Raw genomic sequence first — 22,452 nt, 5'->3', positions numbered from 1 at the left:
ATTAAATAGACTGCAAATACATTTGAATGACAATACATTAATATCATCAAAAATAAACATAAAATGCAAAATCCATACGCTAAATTAAAAAAGACTACGAAATATATTTTAATGTACTACCGAGCACACTAAAATCGACTGTTGTAAACAAATAAACCAACTATCAATATGGATCAAACTCATGAACTCAACCACAGCAGACATTTATTTTGATTATTGCATAAACCAACTACGACGCTCAAATAAAACAACTCTGGTCCGAGTGCATGAACCATCCTCTTATAACTCTGTGAATCCTCTTCCAAACAAACATCATCAGCCAAAAATAACGATGTATATGTGACGACGTAATTTTGTTAAAAAATGTTCTACTTAATAGAATCAAGTATCAACACAACTCTTAAAAATGTCTAACCACCGTACACGACAACCCTGGACATACAACGAAAATAAAAAACGAAAAAAACGCATTCATACCCGCTTAACAACGTACAACAATGAACGCTCAAATCCGATCCTATTTCCACGCCGGTGAAAAAATCTTCAAAGACGATAGAAAAACGATGAAACGCTGGAGAAAATCTTCAAAACAGATTGTACACGATTTGATAGAAACGGCCAATAAACTCACGTAAATTTATTCCGTGATTTTAGGCAACGTATCAGCAAATCTCATATCACGTAGTTAAGGAAATAAATGCCGTTCAAAAATAAAACAGGGGTATTAAAGGGAAATTATATAATATATTTTGCCAAGTTGGCAAATTTAGGTGTATCTCAAAAAGGGAAAAATTAATTGGATCTACCTCATTAGAAAATATGAACAAGAGAGTTATCCCTAATAAACCCTATATTTATGAAGAATTTTATTATTTTTTAAGAAAAATTGAAGTTTCATTGTTGTTGTATTCTCGAACGCTTTTACTGCAATAATTTGTCCCAAGAAACTTCAATCACATTAGAAACTTCAATCACATTAAAATCTCATAAGTTTGGAGGACTTTGGGAAAAATTTTGACAACAAAAAGATGTTTGGGAAATGCCAAATGATCAATTTCATCATTTGGAAAATAAAGAAGCTCATACCATCCGAACACAAAATGGTCTCAATCGATGGGATATGTGTGTCAAAATTTGTGTCGAGGACTATTTTCGACGACAAAGTAGATGTAAATGGATGAACTGTCAAGCGACTTTGATGGTAAAGGAGCCGTTTCGGCACTAAAAGAATATGATCGAGCAGGATTGTCGAAGTTCACCGCATAAAATTTAGTTTAAGATAAAAATCACCGAAAAGTAGCTATTCAAAGTTGAAGGCTCTCGCTGAACTCAAAAAAGATTGTCGGGAACTATACGTTATAAAAGGTCTGTGTATCATCCCTAAAGATTTTTGTAACGAAAAAATGTATTACCATTTTTGTCCTTTAAAGCCAGATGTTAGAATAGTAGGTAACGAGTATAGTAAGTCGTACAAATATATCGGTGTCAAAAAATATTTTCGTTATCATAGTTGTAACATCCCCTTAAACTTATTAAAAGAGATAATCTTAGGATTTCTCAATTATCCAATGATGTGTAATTAGGTTGAGATAGGATTATAATTAGGGTAAATGTGAAAGAGGGACATGACAATGGACTTAAATACACATTGGTCAAAAAAAAAATAGTCTTTCAAATAAATTCAACCCCATGTCTTTAGTCTAAAATACCCTTCATAGTATATTTTTTATCAATTCCATCAATTACACTCTAGCTTTCTTAATATTACACATTGACCCGGATTTAAACAAATATATCACATTAACCCTCATTTTAATAATTTTTTGAAAAAATATTTTTTTTCAGAAAATAAATATTTTTTTTCTGAATTTTTTTCCAGCCAGATTCCAACGTTGACTTTTTTTTTTGAATTTTTTTTTCCGGCCGGTCTCCGGCGTTGGTTTATATTTTTTTCTTAGAAAAAAATATTACTGTCTTGGCTACTAAATTACTGTCTCAGACAGTAATATTACTGTTTGGGACAATAATATTATGAATATTATTTTTCCGAACAGTAATATTACTAATATTATTGTCCCAAACAATAATATTATTGCATGAGACAATAATATTAAGGTCGGAGGCAGTAATATTACGGTCGGAGACAGTAATATTACGTTGAAGACAGCAAAATTGCAGGCCAAGACGATAAAATTAATTAATACAGTAAAATTACTGTTGGAGACAGTAATTTAGCAGCCAGGACAGTAATATTAATTAAAATATTTTTTTTAAGAAAAATCAAAAAAAAAAAAAAAGTCAATTAACAGTTAATTTACTATCTCCGACAGTTAAATTACTGTTGGAGGCAGTAATTTAGCAACCAATACAGTAATATTAATTAAAATAATTTTTTTAACAAATAAAAAAAAAGCCAATTAACAGTTAAATTACTGACTCCGACAATTAAATAACTGCTGGAGACAGTAATTTAGCAGCCAAGACAGTAATAATCATTAAAACAATCTTTTTCTTAGAAAAGAAAAAAAAGTCAACGCCGGAGACCGACGGTCTCCGGCGGTCAACGGCGGCTGACCGGCGGTCTCCGGTGGTGGCGAGTCAAAATTGGTTAATTGGTGAAATTGGGTTGTAAATCATAAAATTGCAGTAACAATGAATTGGGGGTAATTTTGGTATATATAAAAGGGTTTTCCTTATTTGCAAATAAGTTTGAATGAGCTGAAAATATTTGAAAACAAAAAAGTTGAATGTCCCTTTTTTAATTAAGTGTTCTTGTCATGGGCCTCTTTGCTATTAACCTTTATAATTAGTAATAAAAGGAAAGGGAAAATTCAACGTATAGACACTTGCATAATTGGAGAATCAACATTCTTTCTTCGTCTTCATCACATCATTTCCATATTCGTCGAGTTCACTTCTCTGCGTACAAATGCTTCACATAGAGGGTCGGCATGGTATCATAGGCTAGGGCTTAGGCTCTTCGACAAATTATGAAATCAAGTGTAGTAGTACCTTAAATTTATCACTTTCACCAGTAATCACATGGAACACGCTATTTTTTAATTGATATCCAATCTAATAGACTATGAGCCCTAGGATCCTCACCTTCTTTAACCATACTTTTGTGTGATGCTGACAATCGATCATTTTCAATGTGTATAACTTCTTTGAAACATCTTCACTATCAACTAGGAAAACTGAAATGGTAAATAGCGTTTTAATTTTTGCACGTACTATAATTTCAAATGTGAGTTTAATATTTTTCTAGTTCGAACTTGGCACTACTCAAAACCCGCTGCATAGTTCTTGGCTTGGTTTACCAAATTTGCCATCATTTCACTAAAACAAATTCGAGTTTTTTTTCTTCTTTCCTTTTTTATATATATCATTCAAAAAGTATCTCTCCTTCAAACATGTGCCTGATTGTTTTACTCACTAAACAAATAAAAATCACTTTATTTTTCAAGCTGCTTTTCAAAAATATCATTTTCAACATTTTGACATGCTTCAAAAGATATAATAATCTCCATATCCTCCCACATTATAAAAGAACAATACTTTCATTCTCAAATTCTTCCACCAAGACATTTTTTTCAAAACAAAATGAAAATATCCTCTAAATCTCTGCAATCATATACAGTCATTGGAGTTGAGTTTGTAATTAAACTTGAATCAATTAGATTGTATGTAAAGAGTTATGCCTGAATCATTTACGGTCCAAATCTGAAAAAACCTTATGTTCATCATTAACGTATAACTCTCTCACCCAATATCCAAGTTAACTGATTCAATTTGATTAGAAAGATAATTCAACTGATAACAAATTTGGTCCTTAGAGTTTTACCAAATTCAAATTAAAAAAAATGTCAAAATCATATTTGAAGTCGAAACAATATCAATAAAATTCAAACGACATTTGGCGCCTCCCAAGCGGAAAAGAAAAGAAACACAATAAATTTGAAGGGAGGGAAATGAATGTGTTAAATGAAGAAAAATGGCAAAAGAAAAAGTCTTAGAGAAATTAAAATTTAATTTTTGTTCAATTTAATTGCATACTATTAATAGTAATTTAGTTTTTTCTTATTGGTGGGGGGCTAAATTACAAGGAACAAGTTTGGAGCTTGATCCAAAAAGGGATGAAACAAAAGCGGTAACATAGGAAGTCCTTTGGCTTGGATGCAATCATGAAACAAAGTGGCTGCAATAGTGACAAAAATTTATATGAAATTATGAGATAAAAAATAAATAAAATAATAATAATAATAAAGTTGGAAAAGGAAAGGTATAATTTTCTCCACCATCTATAATTTTATTGAAAATTTTAATTCTTCTCATCGGAGAGCCGAGAGAGAGAGAGAGAGAGAGAACAGTGGTTTTACTCTTTCCTTTTTCTTTTTTTCTGCTATTACAATTCACAAACAAACAATGCATAGGTTTTTGCCCTAATCCCCAATTTCATCTCTCTCACGTTTAAGAAAAAATCAAGAGTTTCCGAATCGTTGATTCTATATGTGCCCTAATGTAAAATCCAGCCTTTCTGAATTATCTAGTATTTATTTGCTGCCGATATCTTTATAGATTGATAGCTGATTTGTGTATTTTGTTCGTTCTCGGTGTGATTTTCTACGTGTATAAATATATATTCAATTGTATATCTATTATTCCCTACACGGTGTGGTGTGTGTGTGTGTGTGTGTGAGAGAGAGAGAGAGAGAGAGAGAGAGGAGATATGAGCTGGAGAAGAGTGTCAAAATCACTGCAGGGGGTGGCGGCGCACATTTCCCTATTCTTTTTTACGCTTTTGCTCGTTCTCAAGCTTGATCACATCGTTTCCTACTCTTGGTGGTATGGTTTCCCTTTTTTTTTCCCCCAATTTTTATTAGCTTGATATGATTATGAATCATGATTTGTGATTTAATATTTTTTTGTTGGATTATGTAATTTGAGGAATTGAGTGTGGCGAAATCACATTTTTTTTTGTTGCTGTTCTACGAAATATGCTGGGGAAAACTGGGAATGAGGAGAAAAAAAAAGAAAAGCTGACATTTTTGTCTTATGGTTGATCATATTATTCATTTGCTTACCAGGTTTCATCTGTTGATTGAATTTGGATGAAAATATTTATGAAGATCTTATGAATTCTCATTAGCTTACCAGTTTCTGTAATTTACTTGTGATGTGATTGATGGAAGATATATATTTGCAAAAAGGTCGTCATATATAAGGTGCTGAAAGTTATATCGAGGATTTTCCTTTTCGGTGGTGGATTGAGTGCAAGTACAAATAATTGAATTCTGAACTTTAAAAGGAGTAAAAAAGATTTATTCGATACATTTCACATGTTTTTTTTCTCTAACAATTGGAAAAGAATATATGTGTATGCCTGTTTAAAGGCTTATTTGGTATTTTGTGATAAGAGTAGCTTACGTTCTTATCTTTCAATAGGATCTTTGGGTCCTTTATTTTTCTTTCGTTATTCACACTGCTCATGTATCTGGTTTTACGTGCAGGGTTATTTTCTTTCCGCTGTGGCTGTTTCATGTAGTTGTCGCCCGTGGAAGATTCTCTCTACCCGCCCCATCAGTTCCTCATGACCGCCATGTATGCACTATGATTATGACATTTTCAATAATAAAATATTCCAAAATATTCCTCATTTTCATATATTTCTTTATTTTAATAATTTTGTTTGTGCATAGTGGGCCCCATGCCATACTGTGGTTGCTATGCCGTTGCTTGTTGCGTTTGAACTGCTTCTTTGTATATATCTCGAGAGTTTATACGGTAAGGAAGCAAAAAACCCTTCCATGATTTTAATACCAGTCAGGAATTAACTCAATATATTCTGTGGTTTAGTGTGTGGTGATTGTTTGGTATGAGGCAATTCTAGCGAGAAAAGTTTTTGGTTCATGCTTCTAATCTCTCTTCCTTTTCTTGACGATAGAGTGACAATATGAGCTATTTGTTCAGGTATAATTTTATTTCGTTGCTATTGATAATTTCCTTCATATATGTGTCTCCACATCGCAGCTATTGGTTCTGCTGCTGTGAACCTGAAAATAGTCTTCCTTCCTTTGCTGGCATTTGAAGTTGTAATCCTTGTTGACAATTTTAGGTATGACATTCTCTTTCCCTCAAATAGAATCTTGCACAATATATAAATCACATTAGTTTACAATTAAATTAACGTCTTTCTAACTTTTAGTATACGATAAAGTAAGTCGGTGCTGGAATGAAAAAAATAAGTAAATACTTTAGAGTTTTGAATCTTAGAAATACACAAAAGGATACAGTGAAACAGGTGCTCATAATTTGGGAGGTGTTTTCTGCTCTTACTGAGTGTCAATGGTAAATAGTTATTTTCCAACAAGGTTAGCCTTGTATTCAAGTTCATGATTTGTCTTCTTTCACGTTGATGATGCAGAATGTGCAAGGCTTTATTACCTGGAGATGATGAAAGCATGAGTGATGATGCAATATGGGAGACACTTCCTGTAAGTATTACTTGGTGAATGGTGTTGCAACTGAGATATGTTAATTTTTTCTTTGAAGTGTATGGGACAAGTGATCCGCCGCCTTTATTCTTAAATAATTAACTTGAAGAAAAAATATTTTGGAGTATTAAAAGTGAGGAAGCTCTGTTCAATTTCATCTTACAATCTAGAAACGGGAAACTTGGACATCTTACATTATTCGAAGCCCACAAAGTTTCTTAGGATTTAAACATTAATCTGCAATGTAGGAGATTTAGATTGGTGCTTCTGTTTAGTGAAACATACAATAGATATTTGATTCTCAATAGTAAGAGATCTATACACGATTGAACTCTTATTTGCATGGATTCTCCAAAAAAGGAAGATAGGCGTACGTTGCTTTTGATTGAGTAAATTAGTCCATCAAAGCATGTTATTACTCACCCTTATGGTGCTAATCGCGGGCCTTGATGTACATACTGAGTCATGTGTTGATGAATGTAGGACCTGTCTGGCACTGTTTAATTTTCATATTATTGCTTTCATTTATATTTGGTTTAGTAGATATTATAAGATTCTCTATTGATGATTTTTATTGTGGCCAGCACTTCTGGGTGGCAATATCAATGGTTTTCTTTCTCGCCGCTACATTGTTCACTCTACTGAAGCTGTGTGGTAAGTCTCTTCTCTCTCATTTTTTGTGTGTGAATGTATGTCTGTACTTGCATCCCTGTTTGTGAAATCCCTCCATACCTAACTTAATATGAACTCCTGGATCTTCCAACAAGTTTGATTGTCTTACGAGGACTTTGATTAAATGTAAATATGTCTTATTTGCATTCAATCCCATTGGACAGACTCTTTATTGGGCTATAGATATGATCTTATGAAGAAAGATTTGATATTTTGGCCTATACATGCGATGTGAAGAAATATGGTTTTTATCCCTTTTGACAGACTCATTATAGGCTAAAGATATAATTAATTTGTAAAGGGTTCTGGTTTTTAGATATGCAATGAAAGGTGAACTCAAGTCTGCTCTACTATTGCCTAAGTTTTCTAGTCGAGATGTGAAAGTATGGGATGGATGAGTTAGTCTTTGAGGAATCGGAACTTCCTTGCAGTGACTATGACTTGTAATAAACCTTTTATTTGGTGGTTATGCGGAGGACACTTTCCTTGGATAGTAACTCGTATTTATGTAGAACAAATGGTAATCTCAGAAAAAGCAAGAAGACTGCAAAATGAGGTCCTTTTTTTTTTACTGACTTCTGACAGTGAATTACTAATCATAATTTTTATCTAGGATAGTTTTTAATATTTCAAGTGTAACGTATAATCCACATGTTATTTGTCAGATACATATTATCAAAGTTTGAGAACATCAAAAGAAATATAACAGAAGAGGAAAATGAAAAAAACAAAAGAATGAAAAGAGGATTCTATTGAATGCAGGAAATTGGAGTATTGTGACTTGACTTCTTGTTTTTACTTTTAAACTTCAGGAATAACTTATATCTGACTGCTTGTCATATCTCTACATTTTGATTGCTTCGTTTGGATAGAAAAGCTGATGCGCAAATATTATTGGAGCCCCCAAAGGCTTTTCAGAGAAAAAAGAACGAATTTATGGAACTGCATTAGTTGCAAATTTATGACTAATTTTGTGTGTGGGCCATAATGTGTAGTAAAGTAATTACTCAATAGTATGTCTAGTCCATGAGGTCATCTTCTTCCAACAAGTGATACCTTTCAGAACAATAATCTAACCTGTGCATGCACCTCTATGTAGACAGTTAGACACGATCCGTGTCCGACTCTGACCGGAACCGGCTCGTGGTCAACGGGCTGCCAACTGGGTCAACAGTCACGACCCGGATAAAAATATGCACACAGATGCATCTAATAGTAAATGTTTTATCTGCTCATTATTATCCCAAAAACATGTTTAAATCCTAGAATTGTTTCTTGAGTTGCTTTCTGGACATATATTGGTTTAACTCAATTTTATGTTCACGTATGCGTTAGTGGGACGTAAGTTTTCCTATGTTTATGAGCATTCTGCAATAAGATTTCATGCTTTTGGCTGTAAGAAGGCTTTTCGGTTTCCTGTGAGGCTTGTTATGATTGTTATATCTATTTACAATTGAATTTGTGTTGCGTGATTAGGTTTTTCCGAATTTATTATGTAATGATTTATGATGTTTCTTAATTTTGACATTGCAGGTGATGTTGGAGCTCTTGGCTGGTGGGACTTGTTCATAAATTATGGGTATCATTTCCACCTAAAACACATCTCATACTTTGACAACTACATCATCAGAATTTATTTCCGAGTGTTGGCTGATTTTGTACTTCTGTAGGATTGCTGAGTGCTTTGCGTTTCTTGTTTGCACAAAATGGTCTAATCCAGTAATTCATAGAGATTCTGAAACCAGAGGAGAAAGTTCATCTTCTACTCCTACAAGATATCTGGACTGGAACAGTGGCTTAGTGGTATCTTCCGAGGAACATTCACAGGATAGAACTTGTGGCTTACAAGATGTCGGCGGCCACATCATGAAAATCCCAATTATCGGTTTCCAAATTCTCCTTTGCATGAGGCTCGAGGTAGCCATTATAGACTTGTCACTCTGACTAATTTCGCCAAACAATTTGCAACACTTCCAGAATTATTTAGTTAACTGACTATGGGTTTCTTGATTAGGGCACGCCATCAGGTGCTAGAAATATTCCCATTCCAGTTCTCTTTTCTCCTATTTTTCTGGTGCAAGGAGCTGCCGTTCTGCTTACTACATCCAGATTGATTGAGAAAATAGTTCTTTTACTACAAAGCGATGCTAGTGGAGGAGTTTATTTTGTTTACTCTTCCAGAATCCGTGACTGCTTTGGTTTTCTGCACCATGGATCTAGGTAATGTTTAATGACATGCTATTACGTAATACATAGTAGGTTGGCATCTACGAACATGTCTTGTGGAGATGTTTCTTGCTCTTAACTAACGTATTTCTCGCAACTTTTACTCGTTAGGCTGCTAGGCTGGTGGTCTATAGATGAAACAAGCAGAGAAGAGCAGGCCCGGTTGTTCCAGGATGGATCTTCCAGGTAAGACTTCTTACACGATCACTTCAATATCTTGAAATTGTATATACCCATCTTCTACTTGTTTAAGTGCCCTTGTGTGTTGCATTGACATGGCAACTTCTTAACGGTTCAGAAATTTTTGGGCCATTTTTAATTTTCAAAAGATGAGAAACACGTTTCAGAAGCAAATTCCCAAACCCTTTTGTTGCTTCCTTAATGTTTTATGTGATGTGCCAATCAATTGCAAATCGACAGTTGATTGTACTATTTATCTGAATAAATTTATATGAAAAACTATAATCTATAAATAAATAAAACATTTATATTTTAATAATTTATAAATATAAATATACCTCTATATACACGTTTTCCCATGTACATATATCCAATTTTTTGGGATATATCGTTTCCCTTTGCCCGTTTTAACATTTCCCCTTTTTCCGCATCCCTGTGTCTGCAACATAGGTGCCCTTCAATTTCAGTGTCACATTAATGTAGTCGAAACTTGATAATTGTCTGGTATTCTGCTTTGTTACCAACATGGTTAATTAATGTGAAGAGACACTTAACTACAAATAGGAAAACAAAAAGGGAGTAGAATACAACTACAAACATCTTCTAGTCACACAGGATTGAGGCTGCAAAATTATGATTAAGTCAATGTAAAACCAAAAATTAGAAGAGTTGTCCTCAATCAACTAAGATCCGTATGTTCTTTTATATAAGAAATTAATATGATAAAATGTAACTTCTTTTCCAAGTATTTTGCAATACCACAAAAGAAAAATCTTTTTAATCTAGTGATAGGAAGTCAACTGCCCTGGTATCTCCTCTTCTGTTCTGATATTTTTGTATTCGCTTGATTAAAAAAAATGTTTGGTACTACTCCCTTTTCTTTCTCTCTTTTGAAATACTTGAGGCACGTCTTGCTCTGTTTTAAACATTATTATAAGTTACCGGAGTCATGTTGTATGTAGAATTGATTTATTAAATCTATCGAAGTTTAGAACTGATTCTATGAGATGATCTAACAAGCCAATTATTACTGTAATTTTGACTCAGTTATAATACTTTCTCTGGCTATCCACCTGAGATAGTGAAGAAAATGCCGAAGAAGGATCTGGCTGAGGAGGTAAATCTCATTCTTTAGTCACATTCTCTTTTTCTTTTTCATTTTTCCCCTAACCACAGGTATAGTAACGGATTTCTACCATTTTTTTTTTAATTTTCTTGTTATTAGGTTTGGAGACTTCAAGCAGCACTTGGTGAGCAAACAGAAATTACCAAATTCAGTCAGCAGGAGTATGAGAGGCTTCAACATGTAAGCTTCTTAATTTTGATCGAGCAATATTTAATATATTTATCTATGTTTTTGTGTGTCTGGTTTTGTATAGGTATTTGTGTAATTTGCCAATAATGGATACCAATCTTTCATGGAAAGGGCACAATATTTACTTTACTGCATTCCCAATTTATCATGTTGTATTCCATTGTCTTTTGCTAAACTTATGCATTCGTTTCTATTTAGTTTCATTTGTTCAGAAGAAACAATTGTCCTATAAAGAAACATCCTATTAAAACGAGGAAGTCATGGGCAAGGCACATACTCGGTTAATCTTTGGTTTGGGTAGTAAAGTAAACTACCATTTACATCAACTTGTCATATTTTTTTGTGTTTAATGTGAACTAGAAAGGTAGATTTTAACGCATTCTTCATGATAGAATAGTCTTTTTAATTTCAGCCATATTTGTTTCAACGCCCTTTGCTATATAGCTGTTGATCTTTCATAGTAAACTGAATTGAGTTTCACAAATTTTGTTCAGGACAAGATTTTGTGTAGAGTTTGCTTCGAGGGGGAGATTAGCATTGTGCTTCTTCCTTGTAGGCATCGCATTCTTTGCAGGTACAACTACAACTGTGATTTCTTCAGATTTTTATTAAGCTTGCATAGATATTCTTGAATCACATTATACTAATTGTGTTTTAAAAATGTGGTACAGCTCCTGCTCGGATAAATGTAGGAAATGCCCGATTTGTCGACTATCTATTGAAGAGCGGTTACCTGTATATGATGTATAGAGAGCCTTTGTAGATTGGTCGGCGATCTCACATTTTCGGACTTGAATTTTTTACTGGTTGAAACCGAAAAAGTATAGCAGTAGTGAACTTAGTTTTGACACAACTAACGGGAGCAAGAGAGCAAGAGAAATGGCTTGCCTTACTGCTGTACTGTAATGGTTTACTTTCTTTTGAATTTGTACATACTTGAATCGTAGATCAAATTTGACGGAATAATATAGTCTGATCCTTTTCTTCTCTGGTTTGTGGTGCATTTTGTTAACATATTGTCACTGACTTGGTGCAAGTGTTTAAGAAAGAACAAGAGTTGGATGATAGTAAGGAAGAGTTTATTGATTGGATTATTGGATTCTTACAAATGAATATGCCTATTTATACAAATCAATCTCTCAGGAAACCGCCGTGGTGATCAATTTGATCTAATGGATGTTTACATTAATAGGAAGATTCTAGAAGATCTTCTCGAATCCTCTAAGGATCTCTAATCTTGGGTCTAATTGCACCTTCCATTAGGCTTGATTGATAATCAACTTTAGCCCCTTGGTTCCATTGCAAAATGGGCGGTCCATGACAATATGCTGCATCTTGTTTGAAAGTTCTAATTAAAGTACTTTTAATTGTAAAGAATTAAAGGTAAACTCATGTTGTCATATTGATCTGTTGGATTTGGAGGAATATGATATACTGTCTCAAATTCTTTAAGGACCCTCTCGAAACAATAAGATATGAGAAGCAGAAAAATCAACAAATAAGTGTCAGTTAGCGTTGCATGAAGCTGTTTCTCTTCCTCAAAGTTTACTTTGAATTTTATTAATCTTGTAAAGCTTTTATACAACCCCAAGGTAAGATATTTTGATTTCTTGACTGCATTGTGGGATGAGTTCATGCGGTTCAAAAGATCTGCGAAATTTTGAAAGTTTCCTGATAAAAATTTAGTGTGTATTTAAATTTGTGTAAAATGCAGTGAACTGTTTAGAAATATGAGAACTCTTGGTTCGCATGTTAAGATCTAAGATTTCTAAAAGATGATATTGAAAGAAATTAAATAGGAAATTTTGGAATGCTCTTTAGAAATCGTGAGGAATTTCATGTCAAAAAATTTCATGAACTTAGAAAGGGGAATTAAAATTTGGCTTGCATGTTCGAATTTTAAACCAATTTTAAAAAATCTACTAGTGGTCGATATATTAGCGATGGGACTTGTCTGGTAAAGTGTTTTTCTAGAAATGGTTAGTGGTTAATAATTTTTAAAATTTTAAAGATACTAATTAAAAGATTCTAAAATTTTTTCCATTTTTTTTTAATATGAATTTGAAAAGCTAATATTCTGTACAAATAAATAAATAAATGTTGAAAGTGTGGATGAAATAAAGTTAGTATGTGATTTTAAAGTAAACTCAGTTCATATAGAGTAAATTATGAAAATTAATATTTTAATAAGTTTAATAAAATATAATAATTAAATATTTAGATCTAAGGTTTGTATGTTGTTAAATTATACTAAGTTTACAATTATTCAAAAGAAAAAAAAAATTACTAAGTTTAGGTTTGTATTGTTCGACTGTATCTGTGTTATGATTTGTATTGGCTACAATTATTAAGATGAGACAAATTTATAATCTTACGGGTTGCAATTTTGATGATGTGAATATAGTTTGGAACTTCGACGCATACTAGGGTTAGAAAGGACTCGGTTCGGATGTTTATGTGGTCGCATTCACGAAATTCATGAGATCAAGTCCTTAAAAATAAGCTAAATTTATTTAAGTCATCAAAATGTAGGGACATACTTTTTTTTTTCTAGGCCATTTGGACAATTTGTTTTCTTAAAAAATGGGGTATTTGGAGAATTTTTTTTATATTTAAGATAATGCGTCAGTCACAGTGACGCCTCTTAAAACCTTCATATTGGATTTTGATCAACGGTCTCATCTCCAAATTTGTCAGATCAATCGATGATTATGTTTGAATTTGAAGATCAAACGGCTCTTAAGATGCGGGATTTGATTTGACGATTCTTTGACCAGCCAAACGATCAAAAGCATCATTCATGGTTGCTCATCTTAATGACCATTGATTTATTTAAATAAAATGTTTTTATAATTGGCGATTTTGTATATGTTGGGGGTTGATTTTTCAGCAGACTCACCCCCTGCCTCCTCCTTCCCAACCGAAAGCTCGCCTCCCTTTTTGCTAATTGTTATTTTTTTTTGTTATGTCAAATTTGTTAATTTTGATTTCAATTGTCGTAGGTTAATTTTGCTTAATATCAGAAGGTTTTTGAGGTAATTATTTTTTCATTATTTCAATTATTATATTAAACCACAAATTTTAATTTTTAATATATATTAGGTTAAATTCGGATTTATGGTGGATAGAGAAGGGATTTTTGTTGCTAGTAAATTATCAATTATTTGTTTTATTGTTCAAATCTACTTGGAATTGGGGCAGATTTTTTTTTTATCTTTTCATAACGTGTGCTGAATTTCGTATTTTTTTTTATTGTTATAATTAGGTTAAAGTTTAATTTATAGTGGATTGAGAAGTAGTTATGGGTGCTAATAAATCACCAATGTGTACGGCATCTCTATTCCTCAAGATCTTGTTCCGAAACAACATCAGCCCTCTCTGGATCAGATATCTTATCATGATATATCTTGCCCTTTCTGATAAAATAATGGAGAAAATGTGACCCTTCACACCCTCTTAATCCTTCATTGTGGAAGTTTTAGGATAGTAGAATAAAAAAAAATCTCGTTTTTATCTATAGAAATCATATCAATATTAACGGGGCCGGCCCTGGGGTCGGGCGAGCGAGGCCTACGCCCAAGGACCAATTTCTTAAGGGGCCCAACTTTATATATATATATATATATATATATATATATATATATATATATATATATATATATATATATATATATATATATATATATATATATATATATATATATATATATATATCTTTATTACGTTTTTGTGTAAAAAAATTATTTTTTCTGTTGTTTTAAAAGAAATATTCTTCTATTGTTTAAAAAAATATATTTATATTTATAATTTTTAAAACTTAGTTTAAAAACGACAAAATGTAAAATCTTTATTTTATTCAAATTATTATATATTTCTCTAACATTTGTTTTATATAAGGAAAATGTTGAGATGTACATTAATATTTCCAATCTTTTATTGCTAATCAAATATATATTAATAAATATATATTTATATTATGCCACTAGACATAATATGCAAAAAAAAAAAAAAAAAAAAAAGAAAAAAAGAAAAAAAGAAAAATTGAGTAGTTGCTCCGAAACCCCATATTAATAGGGATACAATTTATATTCTCGCATCGGGCCCCCAATACGCCTGACCGGCCATGAATATTAAATAAAGTTACTTGTTCTAGTAATTTGTGAGAATATGTATATGCGTGTTTCATATGCTTCTAATAAGATATTAATTATTGTCAATCAATTAAGTGCATGAGTCTAATATTCTAATAAATTTTCAAAAAAGCATGTCCTGATTTGGATAAAGCACTTATAAGATCATTTTGAAAGTTCGTTTAGAATATAAAATTGATAGTTACAATCTAAATGCAATTGGACTAACTATTGGAAAAAGATTGTAGTAAAATATTTAATTGATCTGTCTCGATCCCAGTAAACAAATAATAATTTTTGTAGTTATTGTTTTGACTTATTGTGCTAGCACACCCGACGTGTGTTCAACCGGACAAAGTGAAATAATTATTTCATCATTGTTTGAATATGATACTACATTATTTCTAGTTTATAACAAATTACGTATTCTCTTAATTCATAGATACTTAATGTACACGTTTAATTGGTGATCTCTACTTTGATGTTACATTCACTACTTTGATGTTATAATGAATGAGAGATATTGATATATTGAGTTAAGTGAATCCCGGTGTGTCGGATAGAGACACTAAGAATTAATAAGTGGAAATTAATTATCGAAAATAATTTGCAACTCTGAAATACGAGATAGATTCACAACTTTTGAGTACCTTATGAATTTTGTTTAGGGGACTGTAACTCGACCGGGTGGATTTTGGTATCCGGTATACTCAAATAAGTTCAATGGTTAATAGTCAAGAATGATAAAACCGGGAGCTCAAATATAATATTCATAATAATTAGTTAAATGAATAATATTGCTAATTTTACAAACTTTGTTTATTAACTTGCTAATGAAGCATTATGAAATGTAAGCTAAAATGCAATTCACAGTGTAATTTTTATCAACTTGTAGTGCACTTTTGCTTCATTTGTAACTTAAAAAAAAAAAAAATCAAAATCCTCTCAAATTCTCTCAAACACTCTTCGAATTCCCGCTAATTAAACGAGCAATCCGACAACGATTTGAAGTAAAACTCGAACTCCATTTCGTCAATCCAATGTTTTATAGTTGTCTGTCAACAAATTGCATCAATTATAGGTTTGTTTTCATCAATTCAGAGGACACCGAAAAAAATTCTGCATTTCATGCAAAAAATCGTGAAATTAAACAAATAATTTCGTGATTTTTTTTTTAACAAAACATTGTTTTTTTTTTTGGGTTTCTCTCTGTTTCGTGTATAAAACGACGAAATTTAAACTTAAGTGCCATAAGTTTTTTTACGAAACATAAGTTCTTTTTGTTTTTTCTATACACAAAGCGTTTCTATTTCTGCAGTTTCTCTTGCGTTTCGTGGAGAAAATCACAGAATATAAGCTTACGTTTCGTGAGTAGAGTTTTCTCACGAAATATAAGCTCATGTTTCGTTGTTTTCTCTGGAAACAATGTATATTTTTGGATTTTTTTTGGTTTTACGTATTGTTATTATTTATACATAAAATTAACTTGTTTAATTTCTTATTTGACAGATGGCAGGCAAATGCAAGTCAAAGGCACTTATGCGAGTAGTTTGTGCTGAGGCCGAACAGCTAAAGCACGAGCGGAAAACTATGTCTACACGACGTAGGAGAGAGGCAGAGAAAGCAGGTGTAGTTGGGCCATCGGCTGCACATGCCGATGTCGGGGCTTCCCATGCTATGGAGGAGGACCCCGTTCACGAGATCGAGGTTGTAGCTCGTGGAGGTCGAGCATGGGGCCGTAGAGGTCGTAGTCGTGTCAATCCGTTTGTGCTAGATGGTTCATTTCCGGGTGGACTGCGAGATCCCACTTTGATTTCGAGTTTCAAGTCGCACGGGCATACATTTGGAGGGGAGAAGTAAGTTAATTACTTGTTTTAATTTTAATATTTTAATTGTTATATCTTATATTTTAATATTTAAATTGTTTAATTCACTAATATGTGTTCTAAATAACTTATTGCAAGAACTATCGGTAGGAGTGGAGTCCCGTATAAGCTCCTTGACCCAGTTCAACTACGATATGATTGGAGATCTCTTGGCCCCGTAAAACACAGATGTCATTGTAGACAAGAATTTTCCGCGGATGACCCGTTTGTACACCCTAGCCCGCTGTATCATTCAACACATAGATGGCCCGTTGTTGTTTGTGTTCGTAAGGCGGACCACTTCCATATGCTGTGGGGAGAGATGACTATCACTCTCCACGATGTTCAGATGATGGTGGTGATGACGAGGACACAGAGTGGACAAACTGCTTGTATTCATTGTCCGAGATTATGATCCTCGATCTTGATGAGATTAACGATGCATGGAAGCATGTGGACCCACATGGAGGATGATACATGCGCAACTGTTAATGCCCGACACGCCCATAAGACGCCGAATTCAGATATATCTGGTGTTTCTTCTCGGGTCGGTTTTATTCACCAACAAGACGTGTGATCGGGTGAAGCCGTGGTATATATAGATGCTCGAGGATGCCGTACTTGATAATCGGCACGTATTCATGGGGTTCGGCCTGTCTGACCAATCTATACAGGGAGCTGGGTATATGAAGCCGAACACAATCGAGGAGGTTGCCGAGGTGCACCACCATTCTACAGGCAAATTGATATGTTTTATATAATTGTTTATTTTCATAATGATTTTAAATTAATTTATTCTATATTTTATTTAATTAAATATTCTATAAATAAAACATCGCAATGCTGAATATACGAGTACTTTTGAACTTTTAGCCGCCGGAGGAGAGCGATTGGTACCGCGACTTGCGACTTCCAGCCTCGATGCAAGAGGTGGAACATGCCGCCAAAATCGGTGGAGATGTCGAGTATATTCGAGGGTTACTCGCTAGTACGACTGCGGATGGCGTAAGTTATTTATTTACGCGTATACGTATTATTGTTTATTTGAATTTTTTGATTTATGTATTATTTTTTATTTGCATTTTTCGATTTATGTATTTATATTTTAATTGTTTAGTTCGAGTGGCTGCCGTATGGTTGGGATATACCCGATAGGATCCCTCGTTCGTTGTATCATGGCACGATCCAATACATGTAGGTCATAGAGCCGTATATGCCTGATCGCTGCGTCCGACAGTTTAGGTGGGTTTAGGATATTTGGTGCGGCTTGATTTTATCGATGGAGCCATATTTACGCGGTTCAAAAAGAGGTTCATCATACAAGGTCAACTACCCATTACTCGATGGCATGTGGGACATGCTCGAGGCTCATTCCATTTGGAGTACCATCTATAAGACTGCATGACAATGGGGAGAAGTCGACAAGCACTACATGGAGTGGTACACCGATCGGATTATCTGTAGATCACCGACTCCGTTATAGGTCTGGGTGTACGTACCGAGAGAGTGCGAGGTCACCAGATCAGCCGGCTTATTATCAGATAGAATGTGCCTTGTACCCGATCACCAGGAGAACTAAACAGGATTGGATGCAACAATTCATCGATACGCACCGACTTTGGAGATATTATGCTTCTCGCCGCCCGATATATTGCCATCGACCATGATGACGACGACAATGGTGGTGATGAGGTGCAGCCGCCGAGGAGAGCGAGACGATAGTTTAGAGATATATATATATTTTTGTATGTATTATTAGGAACTATTTAATTTACTAGTTATTTTTATGTATTATTAGAAACTATTTAATTATTTTTTTTTTTTTTAGTATTAGGAACTATTGAATGTAATAGTTTTTTTTTAATGTATTATTAGAAACTATTTAATTGATTTGTCTTTTTTTATTGTTAATAGCATTTTTCCCGTGCGATGCACGAGATATTATTATCAAAGTAAAAAAAATAATCAATTTAATAATAAGAAAACATAGAACACTAACATAGTAAAATTTAATAATGCTGTATTATTCATATTTTATGTAACACTAGTTTTTTTTAAATCTTACATATTAAGATTGATAATCCAAATATATAGATTAAGATTTAACAAATTGAATTTCTATCTTTATCTCTTAAGATTTGAGATATATTGATGAAAAATAGTTAGGGTAGAATTCTTCATGGTTTAGTTTCAATTATCATAATTGTTAAAAAATATTGTTAGAAATGTAGAGAAAAAATATTAAAAATAAATAATTACAGAAATACCATTAGAGTTTTTTAAGGTTGCCCAGCGTTGTCAAAAAGGCCCATGACAAGGGCACTTAATTAAAAAAAGGCAAATATTTCCACATCATTCAAACTTATTTGCAAATAAGGAAAACCCTTTTATATATACCAAAATTCCCGCAATTCCTTGAAACCCAATTCAACTCCAATTTCATGATTTACACCCCAATTTAGCCCAATTTCATCAATTAACCAATTTTGACCCGCCACAACCGGATACGCCGGTCAACCGCCATTGACATTTTTTTCCTTTTTTTCTAAACTTTCTTTTTTTTTGAAATTTTTTTCCGGTACGTTGACCGCTGGGTCTCTAGCGTTGACTTTTTTTTTAATAATTTTTTTTTAATTTTATTTTTTCTTAAATAAATATTTTAATTAATATTAATGCCTTGGCTGCTAAATTACTGCCTCCAGTACTTATTTACCTATCGGAGACAGTAATTTAAATGTTAATTGACTTTTTTTTTCCTAAAAAAATATTTTAATTAATATTACTGTCTTGGCTGTTAAATTAGTGTCTCTAGCAGTTATTTAACTGTGGGAGACAATAATTTAATTGTTAATTGAATTTTTTTCTTAAAAGAAATATTTTAATTAATATTACTATCTTGGCTGCTAAATTACTGTCTCCATTAGCTGTAAGAGACAATAATTTAACTATTAATTTATTTATTTTATTTTCTGAAATTTTGTTTTTTCTTAAAAAAAATTATTTTAATTAATATTACTGTCTTGCCTGGTAAATTACTGTCTCCAATAGTAATTTAACTGTCTGAGACAGTAATATTAATGTATTAATTAATTTATCGTCTTGGCATGCGTTTTTGTTGTCTTTGACTATAATATTACTGTCTCCGACCGTAACTGTTTTGAAAAAATAATATTCATAATATTACTGTCCCAAACAGTAGTATTACTGTCTGAAACAGTAATTTTGCAGCCAAGACAGTAATATTAATTAAAATATTTTTTTTTTCTAAGAATAAACAAATTTTCAAAAAAAAAAAAGTCAATGTGAAAAAAAATCAAAAAATTCAGAAAATATCAACGCCAAAATCTGGCCGGAAAAAAAAAATTCAAAAAAAAAAATTATTTTCTGAAAAAAAAATTCAAGAAATTATTAAAATAGGGGTTAATGTGATATATTTGTTTAAATTCGGGGTCAATGTGTAATATTAAGGAAGTTAGAGTTTAATGGATGGAATTGCCAAAAAATATATTATGGAGGGTATTTTTGACTAAAGACATGTGGATAAGTTTAATTGAAAGACTGTTTTTTTTTGGACCAATGTACAATTAAGTCTCTTGTCATGTCACTTTTTGCCATTTGCCCATATAAGATTAGGAACTATTTAATTTACTTGTTTTATTTTATATTTATTATTAGGAACTATTTAATTTAATAGTTTGCTTTGTATTTTTAATTTACTAGTCACTTGATTTTCTTATATATTATATGTGACTAATTTCATGAATTTAGCAACTACGTACAAGTTTAAAAATTAAAATACAAATTTAAACATTCCAAAACATAAGTTAACCGATAAAATACAAAACACGACATTACAAATTAAAACATGACAAACACAGTTAAACAATAAAATACAAAACACAACAGTACAAATTTAAACAATACAAAGTTAAACACTCCGAAACATAAGTTAACATGAAAATACAAATTTAAATATTCCAAAACATAAGTTAAGCTTTAAAATACGGGTCGATGGTTATGATTATCATCACTCACACTCAATCGCCATAATCCATCATCCTCCGACTTTTTGTCAATTACTTGAACGGACAAGAATGTTTCTTCAATAGTCCGCGTCGTCTCAAAACATGAAATGTCTGTGTTTTACTATGAATAAATCAGTTCATGATGATGACTAATTTTTGTGTCTTTTGCCCACATAATTCATGCCTCTCTACTATCAAACACGATACCACGTTGAAAGAAAGGACTATGATTGTGAGATTCTTCTCTTTGTTCCTGTATAAATATTAAAATTAAAAACAAATATTGAAGTGATTTTGTATGGTCTTACATAAAATGTAAGGTAACATTTCGTGGAAAAGGTTACGAAATCCAAAGAAACATGTCGTCCACAAACATACGAAACAAATATTAAACGGATAACAAGATACATTTTGTGTCGTAATGCACGAAATTAATGACTAAATTCGTGCAATACAAGACGAAATGCTTAAAAATGTGGAAATTTGACAATAAACGTGTATCTTCACCTCAAAATCGAAGTCGCTTCATCCATGTTGAGGATTGTTGTGCTCGAACCAGGGGTATGAACGAGTAGAGCTCGCCTGTTTTGGCAAGCTCGACTTTATTTTGTCGAGTTCGAGCTCGTCGAGTTTATTTTTTTTGGCTCGAGCTCGAGCTCGAGTCCATTTTGTCGAGCTTGAGCTTGAGCCCAAGCTCCTTTTTGGGTTTTGTTTTATTTTTATTTTTTTATTTTTAATTATTAAATTTGGTTATTAAAATAAATTCAGATTATAATAAAAAAAATTCAAAATAAAAAATGAATTGTATTTATATAAATTTTTTAATATTTATATGTTCTTTTGATATTATTTCTATAATATTTAGTTTTACTGTATACTAGAAAAAAGCACGTGCCTCGCACGTGTTTAATTAATTTTATAATGTTAATTATGTATGTGATTTAAAATAAAATTTTGTATTAAAACAAAAAAAATGTGGATTATTTAATTGCAATATTTAACTACAAAATTAATTTTATAATGTGTACTTAAAGCAACATGATTTCATAATTTTTTACTATGTTGTTTTTCAAAAGCACAACCGTCAAACCAACATAGTTACATAATTTATTGCTTCTTTCTTTTCCAATATGTGTTTTTACATTCATGTTCTCTTAGATATTCAATTTCATTTCAAAACCAATTTAATCCTAACAAAAAAAATAAAAAATTATATCATTAAACTTATTCCATATTTTAATTTTGTTCAAATTGTCCAAAAAATCGTTATGAAAAATATTTAATATTAAATAGCAAATACAAACATAAAAAAGGAAATTGGTTATGCGCACATACATACAAGGATGGTGGTAATTTGAGGCATTTAATAGTTTCTTGATTTTGTTGCATTACTATGGTGCTAATAAGTTGACCGAGAAAGCAATATCGGGTCTAGTGTTACTTGCAAGATACATTAGTCCCCCAATGGCACTACGATAAGGTACTTCTGGACCAAGTAATTCTTCATTCTCTTCTTTATGGCGGAATGGATCTTTCTTTATATCC

At 32.3% G+C, this 22,452-nt stretch overlaps 1 protein-coding gene across 1 annotated transcript; it reads left to right on the top strand.

Annotated features, from left to right (window-relative positions):
- The first annotated feature begins 4,252 nt into the window (after window positions 1-4,252).
- Window positions 4,253-11,876, top strand: LOC105948969 (uncharacterized). Its single transcript, XM_012972231.2, has 14 exons — window positions 4,253-4,845; window positions 5,511-5,601; window positions 5,700-5,784; window positions 6,031-6,115; window positions 6,425-6,494; window positions 7,079-7,148; window positions 8,700-8,745; window positions 8,837-9,083; window positions 9,181-9,386; window positions 9,504-9,578; window positions 10,620-10,689; window positions 10,798-10,878; window positions 11,382-11,461; window positions 11,559-11,876. The coding sequence occupies exons 1-14, from the start codon at window positions 4,730-4,732 to the stop codon at window positions 11,635-11,637; spliced, it is 1,401 nt and encodes a 466-aa protein (XP_012827685.2). The 5' UTR covers window positions 4,253-4,729; the 3' UTR covers window positions 11,638-11,876.
- The last annotated feature ends 10,576 nt before the right edge of the window (window positions 11,877-22,452 follow it).

The sequence above is a fragment of the Erythranthe guttata genome, chromosome 9, assembly GCF_056151865.1.
Source record: "Erythranthe guttata isolate IM_541 chromosome 9, IM_541, whole genome shotgun sequence".
Taxonomy (NCBI): Eukaryota; Viridiplantae; Streptophyta; class Magnoliopsida; order Lamiales; family Phrymaceae; genus Erythranthe; species Erythranthe guttata.
This window is presented reverse-complemented; position numbering and strand designations above follow the sequence as displayed.